At 27.0% G+C, this 27252-nt stretch overlaps 2 protein-coding genes across 6 annotated transcripts; one reads left to right on the top strand and one right to left on the bottom strand.

Annotated features, from left to right (window-relative positions):
- Positions 1-233: 233 nt before the first annotated feature.
- Positions 234-13388, top strand: LOC135929349 (WD repeat-containing protein 35-like). Its single transcript, XM_065465882.1, has 17 exons — positions 234-481; positions 751-820; positions 866-919; positions 1529-1668; positions 2188-2356; positions 3591-3806; positions 3994-4082; positions 4213-4324; positions 5952-6052; positions 6617-6916; positions 7183-7324; positions 7381-7443; positions 8957-9184; positions 10584-10757; positions 11422-11554; positions 12469-12558; positions 12635-13388. Exons 1-17 carry the CDS (start codon positions 234-236, stop codon positions 13231-13233), a joined length of 2928 nt encoding a protein of 975 aa, XP_065321954.1. The 3' UTR covers positions 13234-13388.
- On the bottom strand, positions 13318-26631 carry LOC135929350 (RAD50-interacting protein 1-like). Of its 5 annotated transcripts, none has more exons than XM_065465885.1 (18): positions 26538-26631; positions 26357-26503; positions 26220-26314; positions 25479-25575; positions 25406-25439; positions 24679-24858; positions 22652-24441; positions 21387-21500; positions 20299-20437; positions 18167-18250; positions 17653-17799; positions 16282-16505; positions 15854-15929; positions 15414-15650; positions 14952-15105; positions 14693-14873; positions 13883-14001; positions 13319-13584 (listed from the first exon to the last, which is right to left on the bottom strand). In XM_065465885.1, exons 7-18 carry the CDS (start codon positions 22850-22852, stop codon positions 13383-13385), a joined length of 1878 nt encoding a protein of 625 aa, XP_065321957.1. In that variant the 5' UTR covers positions 22853-24441; positions 24679-24858; positions 25406-25439; positions 25479-25575; positions 26220-26314; positions 26357-26503; positions 26538-26631; the 3' UTR covers positions 13319-13382. The 5 variants fall into 5 exon arrangements, with proteins under 5 accessions (XP_065321956.1, XP_065321957.1, XP_065321959.1 ...); XM_065465887.1 differs by having other exon boundaries at positions 25406-25434; XM_065465884.1 differs by lacking the exons at positions 25406-25439; positions 25479-25575 and having other exon boundaries at positions 13318-13584; positions 22652-22868; positions 24281-24441.
- Positions 26632-27252: the final 621 nt, after the last annotated feature.

The following is a 27252-nucleotide window of genomic DNA, read 5'->3' as shown; positions in this document are numbered from 1 at the left end:
AAATGTTTACCTTGCCCTTGTTGATGGATATCATATATACATTGAAAAAACGTATTTTTTGTTTCATGTTCTTGTATTATTCAATCCCCCCCCCCACCCTTCCCTGTCTTGGAAAGTTTTTGGATACTAGCATGATTGGGTTAAATTATAAATATTATAAGTATAATAAGAACATTAGGAAATATTTAGATGGATAAATATATTATATATATTTGTTTTTTTTACAGGGAACCATGTCTATCTTGACTTTCTATAACTCGACGGGTAATTTAATCTGCAAGCACGCATGTGATATAAGATCTAAACATTTAGCATTACCACAAAATCATATAATTGGCAATGACGTTTATACGGCTGATAATTATGTTAACGTGAATCGGTTGTTGATAGTCGCCTCCAAGACTTCATTTTGTGTCTTGTTTTTGAAAGAGTTTCCTAAAAATTATAACGACCTTAGATACTCACCTGTCACATATCAGAGGTAAATTTATATATATTCATTTTTTTTAATCTGAAGAAAGAGGCCATTATAATTTCAAGGGAGTAATCTCATGGTCAACGCACTTAGTATCCGTTTTATATTTGAATTCTTTTATATTATGTGTTTGACTATCGGAAAAGGGGGGGGTGGATCTCCTCATCGTTGGCTTAGGGGAGAGGGGTTTAGAGAGTTCTGATGGAGTGTAATATTATTGTATTCATATTTAGTATTATTTTGCTTTTTAAGCATGTATATATTTTTGTATATAGAATATTTCATATCGATGATATTCCATCTTCTACCCATGATGCCATCACCGATTTACCCCAGGCCTTTAAGGTTTAATTTTTTTTTTGTCCTTATTTTATTTCCTAAATATTATAGACAACCAATGATTCTATATGCTGCCTCTATTGCTCAAATGATTATTTAACCATCGTGAGTTCATAATTATTCATAAATTTTTACCTTTATTTGAGGGCAACGATTTTTAAAATTTAATATAATTGCATTTTGATCTAATAAAAGTATCATACAATAATCATTAATTACAGAATAAAAAAAAATAATTTTTTTGTAGGTTTGTTATTTTATTATGTAAAAATGCTACAAATTATTCTTTATAATTAAATTTGATATGTTAAAAACGTTGCGTAATAGTAAATTTTAATGATGTTTACATATGCTCTTCAAAATTAAAGTAAAATGAAGAATTTTTTTATAAATACTCAAGCAAGATTTTTGATCAAATTTTATCTATAATTCCAAATCTTTTATATAAGTAAATCTTTTGTGATTTTTATTTTTTATGTATAAAAATAATCTCTCATGATGAAATCATAAATTTTTTTGAAAAATAATCTTCAATTTCAATGAAGATTCAAAAAAAAATTTCAAATCTTTTAAGATTATTTTCGAACCATTTTCATACATTTTATATTTTAAAAGAAATGCTTACAATCCCTAACTGCATGGAAAAATATTATAAAAGTTTTACATTGTATTACATTATTTCTAATTTTAAAATAAACAATTTCTTTTTTTAAGGGAAGAACATCCGGAGATATAAATTTGTACAGCCTTCCTAAAGTCACATTTTTATCCAAGATTTCTAATCCGTATGCTACTGATCGTTCTATTAAATTTATCACACCTCTTCAATCTATCTCCTTAAATCGTGATTCATCGTAAAAAAAACTTGGCTAATCTATAAATACATAATATTTTTTAACTAAATTATAAATACTTTTAACAAAAGTAATAGCATTTTTTTAATATATATTTTATAAATTCAATGGATAATATTTACCGTATTCATTACTCCTATTAAAAATAATAATAATTTTAAAAAAGATACCAATCTCATTTTAGTCGATCATATGGTAAACCTTTAAACTGGGTTTTTTGGCCAAAATTATTTTGAGCATAAATCTTTTAAAATTCAACAAAATTTAAGTTTTTTTTAAAAAATATTTCCTCATGAAAAGCATTCTTTTTATGTTCTTAAATCAAAAATCGTTGAATTTTTATTTTAAGTTGCCTACCTTATAGGCTTTTGTTTTTAGCTGTTAATAGGTATGTTTTTAATTTTTTTTTGAAAGGGTGTAGGGGGATAATTGTTAACCCTATAATTGCTATTCTTATAGAGTTTTACAAATATATATACCAAACTTCTATTTTTATATAAGAAAATTTTTTTAAAATAGGATAATAGCACTGTTAGATTGTAGTGGAAACTTGAAGTTCGGAATGATGTCATCCTTTGAAGAGACCGCCAAGATTAAGGATACACCGAAGCTAAATGGTTCCCAGAATTTTAATGAATGGTTTCGCAATGTTAAAATCGAAAACGTTTGGGCGTTCAAATGGGCGCAAGTTTAGAATTCACTAAATATTTTTCTTAATATTTTGAGGTCATAACTTATTGAAGCCTTAGCTATAGTTGGGTAATAGTTAAATGTCATTTCGGCTCAATCTTCAGGCGCTTGCCGAAAAAATATCGTTAACATTAAGGCCATCTAATTTATAGTAGTTTCTTCCAAATTTGTGCTGCTGTTTTTTTTAAGAAAAACACCGAGGACAAAGTGATAGTTTTCGGTTAAAAACTTAAGCTAAAAATATTACTAACGTTAAGCTAGGTGGGAAATAATTTGTCCGATTTTCCTGAAATAAAAATTTCAAACTTGATGCTGCTATAAATTTAATTCGAATATAAACAAAATTGATTTTCTTATTTAACATTTTACTCATTTATTAGAACAAAATAATCTTAGATTGAAAATAAAATTAACAATCAATTTCTTGAACTTTAAATTTATTTCTTTCTTTCTGTCAGATCAAACTTGCGAAATATGTTAAAATTTTATTTTGCAAGTTAGAAACAATACGTTACCTAGGGTAATAAGAATCAAACTCAAATTTTAGGTCGATTTTTTCGAGTTCAACCAAAGCGAAAGCCTTTAAAAAAACATCCGAATCAAGGACCCATAGTTGGGGTCACAATTTTTCAACCACATAATCCTGGCAAAGGAGATTACAAATTGTGAACATAAAAATTCTAGATGGGTATCAAAATTAATATTTAAAATATAATTTTATACTCTAGTACCAGTGTTGTTGAGCCATTGTTTAGCAAGAAAACACTTATAAAATTATTTTCTCTTTTTTTACAAATTTAATGGTAAGTATTTTGACGTGGAAACTTTGTGTTTCTCGATCGATATTATATCAAGTTCTTATTGGGATTATCAGGTCCTCGCTATGTGGCAAGGCAGTGTTTTGACAGAGGCAGATTTTCCCTATATAATAAATCACAGAAATATCTTTTTACTCTTAATTTTAAAATCCGCCATTTTATCAACATCTTATCCCCCTGAAAATATCCAACTCTTTCAAAACAATGATAAAATAGACGGACATGAGGGGTTATTCATATCTTTCTCTTTAATATCCTTTACTTTTATTAGACTCAGATCCAGTTTTGGGGCTGGGCTCCTTTTTTGCATATTTGACTTGGGTAGAGACCGAGAAATCATTTGAATTTCAGATTGAACCTTGATTCTAGCCTATTATACAAAATCATATTAATCATTTTTGCATCTTTATAAAGAATGACCCGCAAGCATTTTGCTACAATTCTAAATCGAAAATCCTCCAAAACACCGATGGCAGCAGCAGCGATAAATCGAATTCCTGGGCCAAGGGCCCCATCTTATATTACGATATGCAAATTGTTATTTTAAACTTAAATTCGTTGTACGAGGGGTTGGCGAATAAATTAACAGATTTGCCCTGCAAAGAGATTCTTATCATCATAAATTCTAGGGTATTTTTCATTTTGCAGAAATTCCTGAGAATTTTTTAAAACAAATTTCAACAATGATTTGTACATTTCAATTTTCGATTTTCCGCTTTATTTAATTTTTCTTTTCTTGGAAAGAACTAAATTGAAAATGCATTTATTTTATAAATCGAAAATTATAAAAAAAAAAAAATTAATTTTTTATACGCAGTTGGTGTCAAAACTGAAAAGTATTCTGAAATCTGGCGATATTAATAAGGCTATCGAGTACGTTAATAGAAAGCCCCATAAAATTTTGTGGTAAAATATTTTATCCAAATTAATATTATAAATAATAATAATAAAAGTTCAGAACGCATTTTACCATCACAAATAGGTCATTGAATAACCTTATTTCATTTCATTTTATATATTTTATTTTTTCAATTAGGAAAATGATATATGATAACTCATTGGATCAATTTGATCTCCAAACTGCCGAATTATCCGCCCAAAAATTAGAAGATTACGCGTCACTTTATCTAATCAAAAAAGCCCAAATGGTGAGATCTTTATGCTATATTTTATAAAATAAAATTGGGTAGAATAGTAAAAAAAACATCAATTCAGGAGAATTAAATCCTCACCAACTGTTTATTTCCATATTAACCAATATTAGTGCCTAACAAATATGATAATTAACTCATAACTATTTTATATTAATACAATTAAGCCATAAGTCAAGTAACCTGTTAGGCTCGCTCGGTTAATTTTTAAAAAATTATACTATTAAGATTTTATAGAGGTCCAAACCGTTTTTCCATCTATGAGCAAAGATTTACATCATAATAATCTATCCAAATCAGGTTTTTTAACAAAACTACCCCTGACTACTGGTGCAAAATATTCCTAAGAATTCTGTCCAAAAATTTTGCAACTTCGTTTTTAAAATTTTTTTTTACCTTCTCTTACCACCCAGATCCTTTCTTACGATAAACTAATTCCATTAAACACGTTTTAGATACATTTTATTTCTCGAAAAATACTATTTAAAACTTCTTTTAGTATAAAAGTTCTTCCCTGTTATCGCCTCTAAATGACATGACCGCTTCAAAAATTAGGACAAAATCAAAATACCCACCTTATATTCTAACTGATTTACTGACATCATCACGCCTGACCGACACCGGTAAGTGTGTAGAGTGGGGTGAGTTGATAAATAAAAGAAGTTGATATACAAATTTGTAACCCGATATGAAAATAAAGATAAAGTGCTGTTAATTTTGTTTTCATTAGAATTGTGTAGCGGAAGTAACCTTTTATTATGAATAATTTTAAACATTAAAAGAAAATATTTCCATAAAGATTAATGAAAAAGTCATTAATGAAATTTTTTATGCCTTAAATTGTTAATCAATAAATGTTGAAATGCGAGGTCATATGGTATTTGATTATGGCTCAACTCAAGGAAATTATTGTTACTCACATGATCTGTCAGATTTTACAAATCATTAATAAAAATGTGGAGCTTCAAAATATAGAATTTTATTGAAAACGATTTTTAATATATCTTAATCCTAAATGCCATATCTTTCAAAATTTCAATTAACCCCACCCCATATCTTTCTAACCTTTAATTCTATATTGTATAATTTTAAATATATATCATCCAATTAAAAAATTTCCTTGAATTGGATTATTATCATGATTCATGATTATAAACCAATGGCATCTATTTTAAAAAAAATGTTGTCCTAGTGCAACTCTAAATCAATTTAACACTTTTAGTAACATTGTAATATTTGGGATAGGTTCTAAATCACTAAAAATTGCAAATCTCGCTTATATCTCTTAGAAAAAAAAATTTAAGTAAATTTGAAATTAATATTAATAGATGCAAGAGAAGTAAACACTTGTATAAATTGAGTTTTTTATAAAAAAAATCGCCAACAATAAGGAAATATCCATATTCCCAATTTGATTAATGGGTGATCCAATTTTTAGCGATATAGAACGGGAACCTAAATCTTATATTTAAATATAATCAAAACTTTTTTCCCCACATCAAGTTATTATTACACGATGGTCACCAATTTTTCGAAACTTTAATTAAAAAAAATTTAAATTGTGAAGGAAATTACTTTTTTTAAAAAAAAGTAAATCATATTAACCATTCATATCAATCGGCAGGCTAACCATAGAAATTTGGTGCATCTTAAGAATGCTTTAATCTTTATACTGATAAAGGACTTTGAATCAGCGGAGACGGAGCTCATTAACTCAAACCTAAAGTTTTTATATTAAAAAGTTAATATTATTGTAATGACGTAAATAGCATGAATCAATGTTCGTCCAGTGTGTATTTGGTGTAATTAATCGTTGTTTTATATTAAAAAAGTAAATATTTGTCTGACATGACCAAAAATATAATTTTTTTTTTTGTAAACTTAGATTTATTATATCGTTACCTGAGAATTAGGTTATTCCATGTCCACTTTTTTCAAAAATGACTTTTCATAAATCAATTTTTTATTACATATATAAAATCCAAAATATTTATAAAAATATAAATTATAGCCAATGTAAGGTTAACCATCCTATTGAAAACAACTAAAAACCTAATCTTTTAAATTGTTCTCCTGTAAAATTACGAAAAATGGAGATGGAATAATCGAATCCTCATGCCACGTTATGAACCTTTTCTTGTCATATGTTGTTCTTTTTCGGATATATAATAACCCACTATATGGCTAAAAAGACTCTTCAAACTAATTAATTAATAACATTATATGGCTAAAATTGATATTCACTTAAAAAAAGAAATTTATCTCATTTTATATATTTCTTTTGTCAAGGTTAGAATTATTGAAGTTTTATAGATCTATTGGTAATCTTAACAAGCTACTCGAAACGTCGCGAAAATTTATTCAAGAATACCGACAAAGAGAACGTATTTCTACCTCTATAATCATGATCGATCCTAACCCCATTCAGAGGAAAGAAAAGGAAAATGATGATAGGAATAATATATTGGATCTTATGAATACTAACGAACATCTCCATGACGATGATGAAGCTATCCTGAAAAAGATATACCAATTCAAAACACAAGCCCTTATGAGTATAGGAGATCATTATCTTTCCAAAAATAATTGGTAAAAACTTCTCTTCTTATTTTTTTTTTAAATATTCCGTTAGTAAAGTTAAGAGAGTGGAACCAGAACCAAAGAGGTTTTTTTATTTTTTAAATAAAGGTAAAGTTTATTGTTAGGAAAATTTATTATTTAAAAGCTTTCTTTTTTCTTTCTCTTTCTTTCTTTTTTAAATTACTAGAAGACTACTCTCAGATTGGTTTAAAATTTACGTTTTATTTTTAGGGATCGGTCCATTTTAATGAAAATTTTTTTATACACATGATTAGGAAAAAGGCGATACCCTTTTACAAAGAAGGTAAATCTTATTTCAAACTCATAGAATGTTATCTCAATTCGGATGATCATTTTACAAACATGGTGCAGTTACTTAATTCTTTAGACCCTGACAGTGATAAAGACGTGCTTCAAGTATTATTAGTATAAATGAAACTACTTTTTTAATGCTTTAATTAAAATTGAAATAGAAATTAGCATCCATTTTCAGGGCTCAAGGTATGTACGAACAGTTGATACAATGTTTAGCCAAAGTATTTATTTTCCATTAGTTATTTTGTTGATTTTTAAACATATTTTTAAATTTATTAAATATTTGGTAGAATTAGTCTCTATATTTTTTTTAAAAAATTGAGGATTCGTCTGAATAATAGGTAAACCCGAACTGAAGGGCCCGCAAAAGTATGGAGGCTAAACTCTAATGTATTTAACAAGGTTGGTAGGAAAATTATCCCACGAGTTCTGCAGGATTCCCGTGTCTCCTCTAGTTGCGATGTGTGAAATATATCCTAAAAAAAATTCTAATTACAAACACTTATGATTAGCTTTGAATTTTAAAAATTATTGTTAAGGTTTGGACCATGTATTGAATAGAAATCGTTTTTATAAAATCTTAATGGCTTCTTACCCAATCACGGTATTCCTCGCAAAGTTTCTTTAACCGAATTTTGCTTTTATAACTGAGATTTAGTTCTCGGTGTCCATCTACCCACACGTCAACGTTAAAATTTGGTTTCATCAGTTGCCACATCGCATTTCATTTTGTTAAAATTAATACTCAATTGATGTGTGTTTATTCCCAACAAGGTTAGGAAAACGGTATTTCCATTCTTCACATTATTCGTCGGTTAGAGTGCTTTGATTCATGTTCCAAGTTTCCGAAAGAAATCGAAGCTCAATTTGACGTGTCTGTTTCATATGAGCAATTTCTTTCAATATTAGATGTCAATTAATAATTATTCTATATTTAATTTGTATATACATAATTATGATTTATCTAATAAAACAAATATATCATATTACAAAGTTTAGTCAAATTTAGTTTTAATATCTTAATTGTGGATGGAGATTGTATTTCTCTTAATAAATTTAAATGTCGAAAAAAATTATTATAGCCAATAATTTTTACGAAAATAAAAATACAGAGGTTTTTTACCTCCGGTTCTAATTTTTTTTTTTCACTTACGAGGTTTTAAATCGTGTAAAATATTGTGAATTTGCGTTTTAAAAATATTTTTATCAGGAAATTAATTCAGAAAGTATAATATCGACACCCCCCCCCCCACCCCCTTCCATATTTCTTTCGAGCAATTTGTAAATGTTTTATTATAACAAAATAGATTTTTATTAAAAAATATATTAAAATTAATATGCATCCAAATTTTCCCCAATTATACGACTCCTACAGCTCTGAAAGTCGATAAATATACGATTCCATCCCCACGAGCAATGTATACAATAATGGGATCCCCTTGGCCCGGAATTATTTTGTTTAAAAATTCAAAGAATAATCACAGATATAAATGCGGTATGAATCTGAACACCCAGTATCTTGATGTCGGTACCATGGCAGGCCCTCTACTTAGTATATTGAATGAAAAGTCCCCATTATTATCAAAGATTTATCAGATTTTGTTAAATATCAAAACATTGGCATCGCATATTAATGATAAGAGCTAAAGGACACCACTCTTCAAAACATTATTTTATATGAATACAAGAAAGAAAAATAAATGTAACTACATTTATTATATAATTCATATTCAGATGGGAGAGTGCCAGTCTGCGATCGACATTTGTATTGAAACGAAACGTTTTGATTTATTGAATCAGCCCAACTTAAAAGAAATAATGGACATACAAAATATGGAAAAATTAGCGCTTATGGACCACGAATCAGCTAATTGTTCCTTAGACCTTTTGCCATTTTCTGATCGCATGAAATTTTATTCAGCACAAGGAGAGTTTTTGTTGGCTGCCCAAAATTTATCACAGGTGTTATGTTGTTTATTGATTATTATTTCCAGAGTTATTAAAAGATACTCTTCAATAAAATTGATCTAAATAAAGATAAATTCTTAAACATGCTTGATACAGATAACTTTCCCCCAAATAATTGTTGGTTCTAAAAGGTTACGTTTTTTTTCCCTTTTTTCTCATCTTTGGAAAATTATACGGGTTTAATGTTTTGACAATTAATAAAAGAGGAATTTTCAAAATTTGGAAATGGCTCAATACCATCAAATAACAAAATGAATTGTTAAATCGTTTAAAAGGGTTTGGGTTATGTTTTGAGGTCTTTTGACAAAATAATCAATGACACACTTTATTTTACGCATTGGATGACGGCAACATGGAAAATAATGCTATTAATGATGATTTAAAAAAAACTAAAAAAAGGATCAGCCAAGCATCACAGGGTTCAAATATTTAATTTCCTTGGCCAATTTATAAAGCTTATTTTAAAATAATCTCTCAAAATAAAGTTAACAAGTCTCTGATTGATTATAAAATGTTTGCTATTTTAAATCAACCTGGTTACCAAATAATAGCATTTTAATAATAATTATCCAAAAATTAACCAAATTTATTTATTTAAATTGTAAATCACAATATTTTACTTTAAACAAACAAAAAACTGATTCATATTATAAATTTTTCTAGACTTTTATATAACATTACATTTTCATACTAAATAATTTTATGAACAACTAATTATATTAATATTTTTTCGACTTTTATATCACATTTGCATTAAATAATTTTATAAAAATCTTTTGTTCAATTTAATACATCATAATAAAATATTTAAATGTTCTTTCTCCCCAAATTAAATATTTGAAGAGTAAATCTAAATATATACAATTTTAAGAGAAAGCATGGGATGCTTTTAATGAAAATACAAAAGCAAAAAGAAAATGTAGAACTAGACTCCTCGTCGCCCTCTTCATTAACAAAACGACCCATCAATATATATATAAATACCTCAAAACATAACCCAACCCCTTTTTAGACAATTTAATTTTGTTATCGATGGTATTGTGCCATTTTCAATTGAAAATCCCTCTCTTAAAATGATTAGCTCTACATAAAATATGTAATTTGCTGGCAAACATTGATTGGCAAAATTTTACGAAGATGTGAAAAAGAAATCATAAGAAGTCTTTTAGAACCATAGATTATTTGAAAAAAATGGAAAATCATCTTTTAACAACTGGTAATTTTATAAAAAAAATTATGCAAATTTTATTATAATATAATTATGATCTAAAATTTATCTTTATATAATAATTTAAAATTTTAACCAATCAAAAAAAACTCTTGGAATTCAAACCTTACCAAAACTTAATATAAAATAAAATTGATTATCTATTCAAATTTTTATTAATTTTAGAAATTGACGCATTTGCCCTTTACGAAAGATGACCCATTATCATGTATAACTCTTAAAAAAATTTACGTTTTAATGGCGTTGTTGTACATGAATCATTGCAAAGTATTGAGAAAAAATAAGAAAAAATTAGAAATTTATGAAGAAAAACTGACCCCACAAGGCTCCGAGGCCAAGGTAAATATATAGTATGTTTTGTATTTTATTTTATATAGACGATTTTGTTGTTTGTAATTTGTATAAAAAAAAATATTACAAAAAGTTTTTGATATACATAGAAATGTTTGTGTGTAGTGTTGTTAAACGGAACCGATTTTTAAAAACGGTTAACTCATTATTTTTTCCAGAAAGCCTCGAGATTCCTCTAATAGATATCCAAATCTTTGTGCCATCTATGAGCAGAATCCACAGGTTTGCGCATTATTTTTCTGGATAAAATAATGACTTTTTTAAAAATCGGCTCAAAACGAGCCATTTAACAACACTATTTGTATGAAGATTATATTAAATAAAAGAATCTTGGTAGAAATAGTTATCACAAGTCTGCTTGTTGGAACCTTATTTTCCACGATTCATAATTTAAATATAATCGTTCTCCTTTTAATTCATATTGTACTTTACTATAATAATAAAGATAAAGAATAAGACGAAAAACAACATTATTTTTTATACCTAGGTTCTGGTTCCATTTTAAAATATTTTTTAGGCCCGGCTTTGGGCTGATTTACAGGATTGCAATCAGAACCTATTAAAATGATCATAATGGCACATGTGTTTTCCATTTTTTTTTAACTCAACGATTCAAATATAAAAAAATCCATATAATATATAAATTATATAGAATAAAGGTAGCTTGGGCAACATATTGGACGCAGAAATGAGATCGCACGAATTCGTGCAGTTATTAAAAGAATCCTTGTTTAAGGCGGACGTGTACCATTTCTTAGTGTTGGCTCAAAAGCAGTTTTATCAAAGTATAATACGATTACATATAAATATAGATGGCAATTAATGAATAACAAAATTAGCTAATGCAGCATATAAAAAATAGTGGATATTATTTAATATATCGGTTCGGACCATGGTTTAGGCCAGAATGTGACTATCACCGATAATTTTTTTATATATATTATCTTTTTATAATCAACATAGTAAGTATAAACAATAGGAAATTTAAAAAGTAAAAAATGTTTATACATTCAATAAACAATTACTTTACCTTTAAATCACTTTCTATTTTACTTATTTAGAAATTTTTTTATTTTATAAATTTATGGCTTAATGTGCCACTTTTTAATTAAAAGTATCGGTGAATCTGATTTTTTTTCAAAGCAGATGCCCTTAGCAAAAATGAAGATTAATAGATTTATCAAGCAAGATGATATAATCCTGTCATTTGTGAAATATTTTAAGAAAATTTTGCAATCTAATCTTAAGGATGCTGATCTATATTATTTCAATAGTAATAAATATATTTACTATTGCGTTTACTTTATTATCATTTTTTAATTAGAAAATAAATATAAATTTTTTATAACCGGTTCGAACCAAGATTCGCAATTTCCGAATTTTAAGGTTTGATCTTTAAAAACCGGTTCCAGACCGACTAGTAGCCTTCATCTCTTATTTATATCAATTATCAGCAGATATATCGAATGGACCACTAAAAAAATCAGGGTCGATATTTTAGAAAAAATTAATAAAATTAATTTTACTAGATACAGATTTTTATTTTGAAGATAAGCTCCTAAATAATTTTATATTTGACAGTTAATGCATGAATGGGTGAAAAATCTCTGATATTAAAGGATATAAATTGAATAGAATTTTGATGGAATATGTCTATTTTTATAATTGAACATGTCCTCTTAAATTATATTTGTCTTAGAAAACTATGGTGATGCAATCAACAGCTTATTGTTTCTACTGCAAAATTACGAACTAGAGCTTAATCTGACACAGTTATATACGACTTTAAGTAAAATCACGCTTAATATTTATTAAAATATTTAGGTTTTCTTATATAATATATTAAATTAATTATATTTTCCAAGTTTTTGCTTCTATCCGCTGTTCCTTTTACAACATTTGCTTATGGGGTCTCTCTAAGCTTAAGGAGTATCAAACAAACTCCCATCTTTCGCATGCGGATCCTAACCAAGGTACCATGATACAAATCTGCGATAGCATGAAAAATCGCGTGTCATACACGAAATCCTTATCCAAAACCAACAAATCCGTAATTCAATGTCCAATCGAATTAAAATGCGTCTTGTGTTCTAAGGTTTTATCTTCAGATACCCTTCGAGTGATTTACCGTGATTTTAAAGATCATAATCAAATCGATATTTCGAAAGTTTGGAAAGACTACATTTCGACCGACAACACTGACATGAACGATGATAATTTCATTAATTGCGATTCGTGTGAAATCGATATAAAACTCGATTTCAAAAAGATAATTAGCGTGGTAAGCGGGAAACCACTGGCTGACTTGACCACCACCTCTCATTCTACTATACTTAGACAGAAAGAGGACATAAATAACATATGGACGTGCAGGTTATGTAAGCGCAAGGCCTATACCTCAGAAATTCAGGCTATAAAAAATTGCCCCCTTTGTCATTTCCCCATTTCTAATAAAAGTGATTGATAGAAGAGTGCCTGATTGGGTCAAGATAATATAATGAATGAAAATATTTATTATTCATATATTAATAAATTAACTATAATCATATTTATTTATAAAAAAAATATCTTTGTAAGCCCATAAATATTTCTTGTAAGACTTCATAATAAAATTTACATCAAATTACGCGATAACAAAATTTTTAGGACTTCCTCTAAATTTAAAACTTTAACACAAATGTCATTCAATATTTCTGTGAGCCGTTTGCTATTTTTGAGAGTATCGTCATATTCTGCGTCTATTTCTTTCAAATTTTCCTCCAATAACAAGCAGGTCCCACGATTTAGGTTTAAAATTAATAAGGCATCACATGTCCTGCAATATGTTTCACATAAAATAGAATATTTTAATCAATATAAATTATTCTCAGAGAAATTATATTAAAAAATATATAAAGGAATATCGATTAAATTAATATATGCCATATTTTAATAATTATTGGGAAAAAAAATTGTTTGAGTGTGTATAAAATTTTGAAAATTCAAATATTAATTTAAGAACAAAAAAAAATTATCATTTATTTTTTGAATAATTTCAAAAGCCCAAATTTTTCTTTTAATTTTTTCTTAGCCCTACCTAAACCCATTTAATATCTTATGATATTTTTTTTCACCTTTTAAATAAAGTTTCGGGGATAATTGAGTAAGCCGAAAATAGGACGAAAAATCCGTTTTTTATATCGTGAGTTAATTGAGCGATGCCGCCTTCGTTGAATCTGTTAACGCAGATGACCTATAATTCGATTATAATTATAGTCGATCTAATGACATAATATCTGTCTTGACTGATTATTCATTCATTAAAATGCATTTCCAATTTGAATACAAATCAGCTGACGACATGCCATTTTGGTTTCCATTATAAGAATTTTTATTAAGGATTTCCAAAATCTTTTTTAAAAAATACGAAAAAAAGTTTTAAAGCTTTTCAAAAGTTTTAAAATTTTAATGAAATCGTATAATTTTTTAATTTTTATTAGAAATTATATTTTGGACATGTTTTTATTTTTGTATTTAAAGGAAGCTTATTTTTACTTTTTTCGATAAAAATTTTAAAGTTTGCTAATTAAATTTTTAAGTATCTTGGACAGAGCCTGAATAAATGTAACTATTTTTTGGAAAAAAAATTTCATATAAAATATTTAGATGGGCATGTCCCAGCTAATTTGTATTGATACACGTTTATGAATCAATCCCGTCATTGAGTAAATCAGAATCTTAATGTTCAGTGAGTTTTACATATTAATTCACAAAATTTTTAAATGTTTTTTATGCCTTAAAATTTTAAATATTATTTATTTTATATATGGAGAAAACGAAAACCCATGATTTTCTGGTATTTTTATTTATGAGTTTTTTTTACATACCAAGTTTTATGTCATTTTAAATTAAAATATAAAGGATTTTTTTTTAGTTTTTATTACTTCATCGAAAAAGTAGGAATCCAAATTTTTGGCCGATCTTATCCAAAATTTTCGAAAAATGTCTTCAGTCAAACCATTTTTTGTGATAAATAATATTTCTTTCATGAAGCTCAGGGTGTCACAAGCGTCCACTGACAATTCGCGATTAATGAAGTAACTTTTTGGAGGGTAAACGTTCCATCTAAATCATAATAACATTATTATTTTTTTATATTTTTTTTAGTTGTAGCCAATCTTCAAATTGTTATCAAAAAAATACCTTTGATTCCTATAAAATTTGAGTTTGGATTTCCATAGAGCGAGAGAACAATCAACTAATTGCGACAAGGCGTCATCGAATGCCATATTGTAAAGTTCTAAGGTTTGAGAAAATATTCTAGTCGAATTTTCATCACTGAGATCATCGTTTGAATCTAATATAAAAATCCGGTTTTAGTATCTAAATTAAATTAATATAACAATAACGATGCGTCAATTTTTTTTTTTTAAAATGTCGAGTATCGATTCATATTTGGATATTGTTATTTAAAAAATAGGCTCCGTTTCTAAAATCGGTATCTTGAACTATACCTCTAAATGTGGAAGATGGAAATAATAAAATCACTATTGTTTTTTGTATTAAGGGGAAAAAATGGTTAAGTTAAATAGGAACCTATTTAATCTTATTTTGATAATTTTGTTTTACACACTCTAAAACTCGTTATCAAATTATTTTTCAAACTTGTTATATCGGAATTATTTAAAATATCTTTCTGCGAATCAAAGCAGGAGGCTCCTTTTTCATCTGATTCATATCCGGCCAATAAAAATTTGTAAAAATTTTCGCTTTCGATTTCTTGAGTATCACTTTCTGTGTCAAAATTTATTGCTGGTGTAAGATTATTATTTTCGACTGGTGGATTTTCACATTTATGCTTAGCTTGGGTATAATCATTTGAATCCTCCGAAGGGTAGGAAGCTATAATAATTAATTTCAAAAAATTATAATATAGGGTTGTTTTTTTTTAAATTTAAATTAATGATAAAAAATAAAGAAATACAAAAAAAAATTGATCAAAATATTATTTTTTTATTTTGTAATAATGACAGGAAATTTCAAAACTATTTTTAAGTAGAATTCCTTATAGGTTGAAACTTATATTAGAATATATTCATACATACCTTGGCATTTGAGCGCTTTTGATGAGGCCAAAAATTTAATATACCTCCTTTTTATGTAGGCAAGCAATACGAATGTCTGAAAAAAACATTTGATTGTTAGATATAATTAGAGATAGTTAAAATAATAATTGGTAATAAGGAGTAAAGATCTGCAAAATTTCGGATCGGGCCTAATCATTTTCAAAAAAATCATACCGGGGTACTTTGGGCCATAATTTTTGAATAAAATTAAATATAGTCTACCATACCATAAAAATAATATATGTACTAAAAGAATTATGAAATTAAATGGGTAGGGGGGGGGGGTTAAACTAACATCACTTATCAATAAAATTAATCAGAGCAGTTTTTAAGGTTATTAATATGATTTTATTTTACGCCGGTGTGGAGGGGAGAGAGAATTTTCCCTGGAAAATGATAATACTTACGGGTGTATCCCGCCATTTTTCCAGTAGCTTAATGATAATGTGAAACGAATTAATCAAATAACAGAACGGCTTCAAATTGATCTTGATTTCGGTCAGGGAGGTGTTATCCAACTTTTTCTGTCGACATATTTGCAGTAATCTTATCCTAAAGTCGTCTAATAATTCTATTTGCAACGACAAAAATTGGATTTTTTGCAAAGGGTAAGGGATGTATTCGTAACGATCTTTTAAATAATAATAATACAGAGAATTGGTTTATTTTAAGGCCGCCCTTTCTAAAACATTTTTTTAAAAAATTAAATTTACTACACTTTCGAAACCTTAATGAAAATAAATACAAATAAAAATGTAATCTATAAAGTTTTTAAAATTTAACATAACGATTTCATTAAAATTTGCGAGCTTTTCGAATTTTTTCAAAATATTTGTATTTGATAGGAAAAATGGTACATATTATTTAAGCTCTCAAAAAGGTTGTAAAATTTGTGGGAAAAAAATTTAGAATTGCAGATTCTCTAGATGTAATCGGGGTAAATATTTTATGATATTCAAGTAGCGCAATGATAATTCTTGGTTAATTAAAACAAAATAAATTAAAAAATATATATATATACAAAGGACAAGAACTGGAAATGGCTTTAAAAATAAAATGGTTTCTTTTGTTTCCCGCTGAATTATAAAGCATATATTTTAGAGGTAAATTCAAATAATTAGGTTGGACACTAAACTAGAAATTTGTCCTAATCTACAATATTTAATATAAATTAGCGTTTTTGAAGCATGTTGGATATTATTTGATGATTCTTTATTTTTTAAATTGGAAATATGTTTTTGCCTTGTTGAATGTTTTTTTTACATCATGGACTCCTACGTGGCTGATATTAAATTTTTCATTACATATTATACAAATTGTATTTAGGGTACATTCTTAATCTTCTCTAACCTATGAATAAATAGAATTCCTTGTGATTTTTATATTACGATTTAAAAAAAATTTTGGATGTTAAACTTGTTTCCTTTCTCAAAATACGGATTAAAAAATACACAAACACAAGATGCTTTTTTAAATATATGATTGAATTAAAATAAAAAATGATAGCGTAAGTTTCTGGTTAAGCTATTTTTAACTATTTTAAAAAAAATTTACAAATCGAGCGAATTTATTTTGAGAAAATCGGGAGAAATCGTATAGACGGTGTGTTTTGGCACTAAGATAAAAAAAAATCGGGAAATTACGCCAAAAACGGGAGAGCTGCAACCCTGGGATCATTCGAAGGCTCCATTGTCGGAAAAACACATTGATACTAACATATATATTATCAAAACACTAGTATTTAAGGTAATAATTTCTAATTAATTGAAATAACTAACCATTTAGATATTCCAGTAAAACGACGTATTTTTCAACGAATTCCGGTATTTTATCCTTATTTGTTAATTCGTTTAGCAAATTTTCATCGCATTCACAAGACCAGGCGTCGGGGGAAGATAAAAATTCATTCATTTTTTCCGTGGCAGCTATATAAAAAAATAATAAATCAGTTTAGTAAGCCCCAAGATGCAAGTCGAATAAATCGGCGAACAACTCGTCCAATAACTTTATTAAACCAACACTAGATATTAAGAGAAAAGACAACGAATTACTATATTAAAAAATAAGACCACTGATCAAATATAAGGCTTGTAAATTAAGGTTAAGAAAGCGGGGCATAATTACTCAAAACTGTCAATCCTAAAACTAAGAATGAAATTAAGGTAATAAAAGATTAGCAAAATTTTATTACTTTGAGAGGAATACATTGGAAAATAAAAAAAATATAAATTTTTCGGCCAAGGAAAAAAAAATGGATGTATTTATATATATTTTGTATTTATATTGTATTACATTTGTGTTCAATTGATATCCATTTGTTAAAATAATATTTTTCGCAAAATATTTCCAAACAACTTGGCAAGTTCAAATCGTACCCTGTTATTATATACAAATAAAAATTCGAATACATAATGAAATGATATAAGTCATTGGAGGGAAAAAAATTTTGCAGCGCCTTTTGATTTTTTTTCAAATAAATCAATTTAAAAACCACGCAAGCTAGCAATGCCACTAGTATAAGATCTATTAATTAACGTTAAGTAGTGTTTGTCATAACCCACAAATAATGTTTAGGAATTATATAAAAATCGTAAACTTGTTTTATATTATAGCTCTCTTGTGTAGTATATCAATTATAGAAAATTAACTAATGCTTAACAATGATAATAAAATAAATAAATTACACGTAGTATCCTTTTATTTTAAAGTTATGTAATCTCCTGTTCACGTCTATCTATACAATATCTTGCATGTTGCTTTGTGAGATGTAAACGAAATATACTAGCGATGAGGATGAGTTGAAACATTAATGTTATCCCCCCCCACCAAATTCCAGTAATTGACAAATTTTTTCAGAGTCGAAACTTTTCGAATAGTTTCGACTTCCTAACGTGTAAAGAATGGCGACCTAATATATCGGCAACAAATCATTTCTAGTCTTTCCTTATAGCTATCACCTTATAATCTATGAAAAACAATTTGTAAAGATGGTCCTCAGTGTTCTTGGCCGTGGCGAAAAGATCATAAGGATACCCGTCATTCAAAATTATGTTAAAAGTTCTAGCTTAAATATAAGTTGCCCCTTTTTTATTATTTAGGTTAACCATTTAAGACGGGGTATTCTGGATCATATTTATAAAAAAATAATTTAAAAATGACCGTTACAACATGATATATAATAAGTTAAAATTTTTTTTTAATATCTGAATTGAAAAAAGGACTATACGTGTGACTAAAAATTCTATACATCGTGTAGAGTTATATTGTAAATGTATTATAGAAAATTTATTGATTATCATTTAGAAAGCGAAAATTGAAAAAATCAAAATCAATTTTACAAAACTTGAAAAAAGAAATAAAAACTTGCATTGGTAATTTTCCTATCGATAAATATGAAAAATATAAATGGCTCACTGGATACGAATTTTCTAATTCTCTATGCCAACTATTCCCAAAGGAAAAATATGCCTGGAATGATAAAGGATTATTGGATATAAATAATTTAAGACATGAAGAATTAATTGCTCATTTGCAGTTGTTGATTCAATTAAAACAATTTTTCGCCTAATTAGAATATTCTATCTCCACTTTTTATAATTTTATAGGAGATCAATCTAAAAAATAAGATTCTATTGTTTTCACTAGGATAGTTATAGTTAACCTTGTATCGGATTATAATTTAAATTTCATAAATATTTCGATTTTTTTAATGTATATAGAATTGGTATAATTATAAAAAATTGATTTATGTAAAAAAAGTCATTTTTGACAAAAAGTGGATATAGAATAAACTAATTCTCGCGGCATGCTAGATTCGATGAGCAAAATATCAATCGAACAGCATAATTTGAAAATGGAATCAAATAGAGAAATTGGAAATATTGATCAACTTTATATGTTATCTAATTCGGGTGCTTGCCTTCAGTGGTAATGGTGAATCTTCTATAATTCAGTAAATAGAGGAAATTATATTGAATTAATTTATTTGCTAATGAAGAAAACATCATTCTGAAAATCGTAGTTTTCATTGGACGCGATAATCAAAATAATTTAATTAATTCTACATGTCTTACATCAAAAAATATTAAACGCTCTTTTATATTTCATCCCAATGCTTATATTTTTTTAAAGAAATTAATAAAATTACATAAAAAATATATTGTTATAATGACCATTATATTTAATATTAATAAAAATAATATTCATTTTTTTAACGAAGTAAAAATAATAGTTTATTTTTTTAACCAAGTCAGATTAGTTAAATATAGTATAAAGATAATATTAAATTTATTTAAGAATCTTGTAAAATTTCAAGAGAACCATTGTTTCTCTCGAAATTATATGGGCACTTCATCACTGGTACGCTATATTGCAATGTTTATAATGAATAAAAGTATATAATAAAAAATATTTTATTTATTTACCAAGCAAATTGAGACTCTTGTGAAACAAAATGCTCTCGTCAATTATATGGGAGAATGTGTCGTCGTCGGTAAAGGCTGAAGGCAAATCGCGTCTTAATTTGTTTTGAGCTATGTACACGAAACCTTTAATGAATTCTATCTAAAAAAAGAGCGTTTAAAATATAAAATTTGTAAATAATTTATCCCCTTCTTTTATAGTATAAAGTAGGTTTAATAAAAAAAAATAGATATTTCGGCTTTGTTTTGATTCATTTTTTTAAAATATATTTAAAAAATAGTTCGACGTGTATATATACACTACTAGATTGATAATTCATTCATTAAATGCATCCAAAAGTGTCCATACATAAGAGTCAGCTGCAGCGCCACTTTGTTATTTAGGCGTCGATTAAATGGTATTCATATGCAATCATCATAATTGGTCGTCGCGCAAACCACAAAATGGCGCTATAGCTGACGCCTATGTATGAAAACTTTCAACTAATGAATCGCTAATCTAGTATATATGCATCATTGAATAGTTCACATAAAAATATGAAGGAATATGTATATTTTGGGAATTAGGATATGGAATTCTGTGGGATTGAAAATCTATTAGGGCAATTTTAATATTTAAAAAATCTGATTTGACCGGAAATGGATTGCAGCATGTATGGAGTATTTACACTGTGAATTTCAAACAATTTTGCCATGAATTTTTTGATACTATTAATTTATATAAATTTTTTGCATAAATTACACGAATATTTATGGCAGAAAATATCTGAAATTTTATAAGGTGGTTACTCTAACACATGCTGGAATATATTTCCGATCAAAATCTTTAAAATTAAAACCCTTAATAAATGATATAAAATTGAGATTCCTAATTCCCATAAATTACCTAACCCAATATGACATTATAGAATAAGTCATATAAATTATTCATTTATTATAAGCGTATTTTAAAGGTATCATCATATTTTTTCTAAAAAAACAAGCACAAAATGGGGTGCCCTATGTGGTTTTCTTAAAATAGAATGCTCTTGTCAGAATCAATAAAAGCTAGGATACCGCCTTAATAATTAATATTAATAAATATTAGTAACCTGTATATCGGTAGCAGCCATACCTAAATTATCAAGCGAATTTTGAAGTAAAGAGCATAAAAATGGAGAGTTAAGCTTGATCCACTCTAGTATTTGACTGTAATACCATTCAGGCTTTTTTTAAAAAAAATAAAGGCGTTAAATTTTTTTTAAGAGGCTTTTGTGATTTTATAGTATAATGGCCCTTTTTATTTTTTCCTCATTTATCAATTTATTTCTAATTTCTAAGGATCCGTGGGAATGGGATTTGAAGTGAGGAAATTCGGTTTTTTATTCTTAAATTTCATTTCGAAATGGGATATCTCAAAGAAAATAAAACTCGTAGAAATCAAGGGATAACAAAAATTAAAGCTAGAACTGGCATTAGTAAAATTTGGCATCTGAGAGACGAGCGTCGCAGAATGAGGATTTAAAAAATGAGATATTCATATTATAAAATAAAAAGTTTAGGCTGGTTATTTTAACAATTTTACTTCTGAGCATGAGCATATCAAAACAGGTAACAGTGGGAAATAAAGTAGACTGAACTGACACTCCAACAATGGAATCGAATCTCATTTAATAATAAAAGTCAGATTTATCCTGTTTCAATAAAAAAAAATGGCCGCTTTATATTTTATAATTACTCCATTTTAAAAAAATATATATCATCATATAATGTTAACAAATTTTAAAGTTAAAAAAAACGAAATATAAAATTACGTAACATTCTATGGCATCATTAATGACGGCTCTATTTTATTGGGGATATGAAGGGTTAATTAAGTTTTTAGAAGTGTTCTAGTAAATTCTAAGAGCTAATCTCCTAAGTTTTTAAAAAAATCATACACAAAAAATAATCTATGGTGACCTATTTTTTTTAAAATGAATCCCCCCCCCCGCAGATAGGATAAGGCGGTAGATTAATGTTATGGGCGGCGTAAATAAAATGGCGTCAAACTTTTTAAATTTGTTAATCTATTTCAATGGCGGAAATATAGAAACATTCCACAATTTAATGTAAAGTTTTTTAAATGAATTATTTTAAAAATTTTTTAATAATTTGGAAAAATAAATGGAGTAATAACAATGGTGGCCCGTATTCTCTACGTAATAATTACGGATTTGAATAGGGTGTGGGTGTAATGCTTTTTATAAAAATAAGTATTTTACATTTAATTATTATTTAGGGCTATATTATATAAAATTAAGAGTCATTTTTATAATAGGTGCATTATCAATTTTAATTGAACTTACTCCAAATATTATAAAATATTTATAATAACTTTGTTTAATTGGTTCGTTTTTCTAAGATCGGTAAAGTGATACTTGAATCTTTTGTAAAATGGTTCCAGCAAAAGGATGGTGAATAGGTCAACTTTATTCATAGGCATAATGTCCAGTAGATCGCAATGCCTTTTCGATGTTTCTTCATCAGTTTTTGATTGTAAAGACTTGATCCTTTCCAAAATTTTCTTATCGAGCATCCAGAGCGGTTTAGTGTATAATGAACCATGTCAATCAAAATTTATTTTTCAAAGTTAAGGATTCGTCAAGTTATTCTGTTCGTTTGTTCCCTTATATGTTACCCGCGAGTTTCGTTAATCAAGCGCGGGTAATGAGCGTATTGTCAGTTATTACTATAAGAGTAATATCATGCAATTCTAAAATTTATAGGGTAAAATTTCTACAGATATTGGAATATACTTCCGCCAAAATCATATTCTTGTTCGCATTAAAAAAACATACATCATTTGTCGAACGCTATTTTCTTTTAAATTAAAAAAAAAAGAAGATTCTGCCTAAAGCATACTACAATACTTTAAACAATCTATAAATAAATTTTTGAAGAAATTAAAAATTTCATAATATACTCGAATTTTCCGATTACTGTCGTCTGTTAGGCCATTTCCAGACAGGACGTTCTTTCAAAGCGGTTTTTGAGGCATGTTTACAGCAATTTTTTTTATTATTTCCAAACAAGAGATAATTACGATTAAATGGCGACTGAGATACATGATTCGTTGAGTTTGTTTTAAAAATATTATATTACACAAAAATTGGAGATATTTTTTTACTAATTACTAGATACATGCCTCCGAAACCGCTTTAAAAAAACGTCCGCTTTGGAAATGGTCTTATATATATTAATTGCAAGGATCATTCCCCAAAAAAAGTTTGCAGCGCATAAACTCTAAACCCTAAAAAAAATTTTACAAGTTAGAACGTTTGGATTCTCGAGGAAAGATTTTTAAATTTAAAAAATTTGATTTGACAGAAAAACATATGTAGGAACTACCCCTACGATTCACTAGTGTTGTTAAACGGCCCGATTTGGGTCAATTTTTAAAAATGTCCCAATTAAGATTTTAGCCAAAATAATATTATATTAAACCTTGAAATTTGACAAATAGAGGTCTACCTTTTTGCCATATAGGCAAGATCTCCAGGGTTATATAATATTATTCTGGTTAAAATATTAATCGGGCCGGTTCTAAATTTCATATGATTTTTATCATCAAATTTTGTTTTAATTAATTAGTATGAAAAAAATATTATTAGTTCAAAAATTCGGCCAATTTGTATAAAAATTTACATGGGTAACTCTATAAGTGCTAGAATACATATCCAGCCAAATATGATTTTCAAAATCTTAAAAGTCACCCCAAGTAAACGATTTACAATTGAGTTTCGAATCCCCATGAATTTTATATCCGAATACGACATGTATATTAGACATTGTGGAGAATAAAACGTCTCAATTCGAAATATATTACTGTTTACATTATTATAGAACGTTTGTTCAGACCCCCCCCCCCGATAGGGAGCTAACCCCTAAAAATAGCAGATTTCCATAATTATGCCAATTATATTTTTTGAAAGGTATTTTTAAAAAATTTTAAAAAAAGGATATGGTAAATCGGAAATTTTTTTGATAGTGGATGTTAAAATTTTCTTCCTGTTGTGCGATTCGTCTGCGAATTTGACGTTGTTTTCGTTGGTAAAATCTCGCAAGTTTTGAGTATCGGAATTGATAACGGGCCAACCGTATTGACTAGCTATATCTTTGTATTCCCTTTTTAGGGACAAAAAAAAAATTCAGGTAAATTTTATAAACCGCTTCCTTTAAATATTATAAGGTTCCATCCCCATTTCTGACCAAATGTCTAGAAAGAATAAGTGGACTTAAAACACGATTCACTAGTAACGATGCCAACTAATCAAGATACTTTATATAGTATTTATTAATCCAATATTTTTTTTAAAAAGATGTTATTTTATTTTAATGAATAAATGATTTTAAAAAATATACTCGAATAATTTAAGGAAATAGATGTCGAACCAAAAATACGTGACGTTCAAAATATAATCAAACAAATTCCGACATTTTGTTTGGCCGCCGTGAAGCCTCGAACCAACGCTTGTCAATTCTTTCAGAAAAAATAGGACCTGGTCGTAGGATTTTATGAGCAGGGCGGAACGTAATTGCGAACTTTTAAATAATATGTTATAAAATATAATTGTCTACCATAAATCTACTGGGTGTACGCCAAATTGGATAATAGCTCAACTTAAGGAATGATCAACTGAAGAAGATTTTTAATTTGATGAAAAAAACAAGTTCTTAAAGTAAGGAGTAGGATTAAAAGTTTAGAGATATGGTTTAGGGTTAATATATATAAATGATTTTATAAAATTTAATCAAATTAATCTGACAAGTCATGTAATTGTAAATAGACTAATAAAAATTTAAATAAATCAGCTTTTGTAATGGTAATTTCTTTGAGTTGGACCATAGTCGTAAAATGGTAATTTTTTTAAAAAAAATTGGATTGTATAAAATTCAAATATAAAAATGGGCACTTCAGCAGATCTCAATTTTTTTTAAGATCTGCAATAGGCCAATGTAATACATTAAAAAAGAATTTTTTTGGTGTAGAAATAAAAAATGAAATGAATCAATAAATTAGAAATATTGAATTTTTTTAAAAATGAGAAAGGATCAGTCTATATATAAAATTTAATCATTATTTAATTACATTTCCTTTTTGTAAGCAGATTTGGGCCTCTAAACTAAAAAAAATTAATTTGCTTCCAATGATGTATATATACTACTAGATTTGCGATTCATTCATTAAATGCATTTCAAAATTGTCCATATATAAAATTCAGCTGTAACGCCATTTTGTGGTTTGGGCATAAAATGGCGCTAAAATGAAAGATAGGAATATGCTATTATTGATGTAATAATAAAATAGTGGTTTAAATTACTATTTTTGAATTTAAGAAATTTTATTAATGTTTTTTTTTTAATTTATAGAAATTAATAAAATTTAATATATTTTAGCTAAAAGTTTATAAAGTTGTAAAATTTATGAAAAAATAAGTAAGAAATATTAGTTTATATAATAAAATGGGCATCAAAATGGGAAGTATAAAAATAATTTGGTAGAAATTATAGATTTCAAAATTTACTAAACTTTTATAAAAATTTTAATGGAAGATTTTGGACATGTTTCATAATTTTATAAAGTTAAAAAAATTTTGAAATTTATATTTATTTAGATATAGTCATATCCTAATATGTATAATAGATTTTGGACATGTTTCAAAACTTTAAAAAGTTACAAAAATTTTGAAATTTATATTTTTTTTAGATATTGTCATATCCTAATGTGTATAATTTTTATAAGTATTAATAATTTTAACTTCATTTTACAAAAGACAAAGTATTTTTAAAATTTTAGAAAAAAAAATAATCCCTTTATTTCGAAAATATTTTTACAATTTAATTAAAAATTAGAAATTTGACCATTGTTTTTTAAAGAAAATAAGGGTGGTTATTTCACGTACCAGGTATCTTCAATGTATTGTATGAAAGACGTATATAAATAATATTTTTCATTTTGGATACATTCATCTAAATTCTCATTTAATTTTCCCAAAATCTATATAAGGATTGAGTATTTCTATAGTAAATTTTGAATAACTTGCAAGCTATTTTCCACATGCGGTGGTAGCTTAGGATAGAGTTTATATTTTTGTATATTATTTTTATTAGATTCTTCATTTATACTGTCTTCTAAGTGTTTTAGATTTTTTTCATCATTTTTAATTAAATCTACTAAACTCAAAATCTAAAAAATATATATTATAATCTAATTAAAAAACTTTGTTTTCAATCTCAATTTTCTCTTTTGAGCTATTTTGATATAAAATTTCTAATTTTTCGATATTCAATATATCATTGTTAATTTTCATATTTATCTTTTTTTTAATTCTTATCTTATCTAGCACGTTGGTCATGGACCTGCCCAAAATGAGCGAAGGGGCCCTTTCCTCCATTAAATAAATTCTCTTAAAAAAAATATAACAGATGTTTTTGTTTGACAAATAGAATTAAAATTGTCAATCAATCATTAGAAAGATTTTTGGTTAGTGATAATATGAATTCGTAAATGTATTGTTTTTTATTGAAAAGATAAATTCCTTGATATTATTATCAATGGCGTAACCAGGATTTAGCTATAAGAGATATGGGGGAGGGTGAGGTGGGTAGAGGTCTATCAGCTATATTTTTAGGTTTAGGGACAAAATATGTTGCTTCAAAAATTAATTCAATACTTTTATTATGGACTTATTAAAATATACAAATATTTCTAACCATACAGACTATATTTTTCAAATAAAACTATATTTCTGGATAATTTTCTGTTAAATTTTTTAATTTAATTTAAAGGGATTAAACATTTTGTCAGGAAACTTATATTCATAAGGAATTACCATTATAATTAAAACTTATAATTGATAAAGGGGCTATTTCAGCGGGCGGGTAGGATAGGTTTTTGAAGGGTGTTTTCTCATGTGAAGATCTGTCATGTAACGT

Source organism: Gordionus sp. m RMFG-2023, chromosome 5 (genome assembly GCF_954871325.1).
Source record: "Gordionus sp. m RMFG-2023 chromosome 5, tfGorSpeb1-WG-v2, whole genome shotgun sequence".
Lineage (NCBI taxonomy): Eukaryota > Metazoa > Nematomorpha > Gordioida > Chordodea > Parachordodidae > Gordionus > Gordionus sp. m RMFG-2023.
Note: the sequence above shows the minus strand (reverse complement) of the source record. Positions and strands in the feature narration are given on the sequence as shown.

What these genes read in the sequence shown, in the direction of transcription:
- LOC135929350 (XM_065465884.1), bottom strand. Translation starts at nt 22,852, where the DNA reads ATGCTCGATAAGAAAATTTTGGAAAGGATCAAGTCTTTACAATCAAAA. An exon ending in AAAAGCGCTCAAATGCCAAG is followed by an intron (nt 15,651 to 15,853) that starts GTATGTATGAAT and finishes TAATTATTATAG; the next exon opens with CTTCCTACCCTTCGGAGGAT. An exon ending in AAATAATTCCGATATAACAA is followed by an intron (nt 15,106 to 15,413) that starts GTTTGAAAAATA and finishes TTTTTATATTAG; the next exon opens with ATTCAAACGATGATCTCAGT.
- LOC135929349 (XM_065465882.1), top strand. Translation starts at nt 234, where the DNA reads ATGTCTATCTTGACTTTCTATAACTCGACGGGTAATTTAATCTGCAAG. An exon ending in CTGCCCAAAATTTATCACAG is followed by an intron (nt 9,185 to 10,583) that starts GTGTTATGTTGT and finishes TATTAATTTTAG; the next exon opens with AAATTGACGCATTTGCCCTT. An exon ending in CACAAGGCTCCGAGGCCAAG is followed by an intron (nt 10,758 to 11,421) that starts GTAAATATATAG and finishes TAAATTATATAG; the next exon opens with AATAAAGGTAGCTTGGGCAA.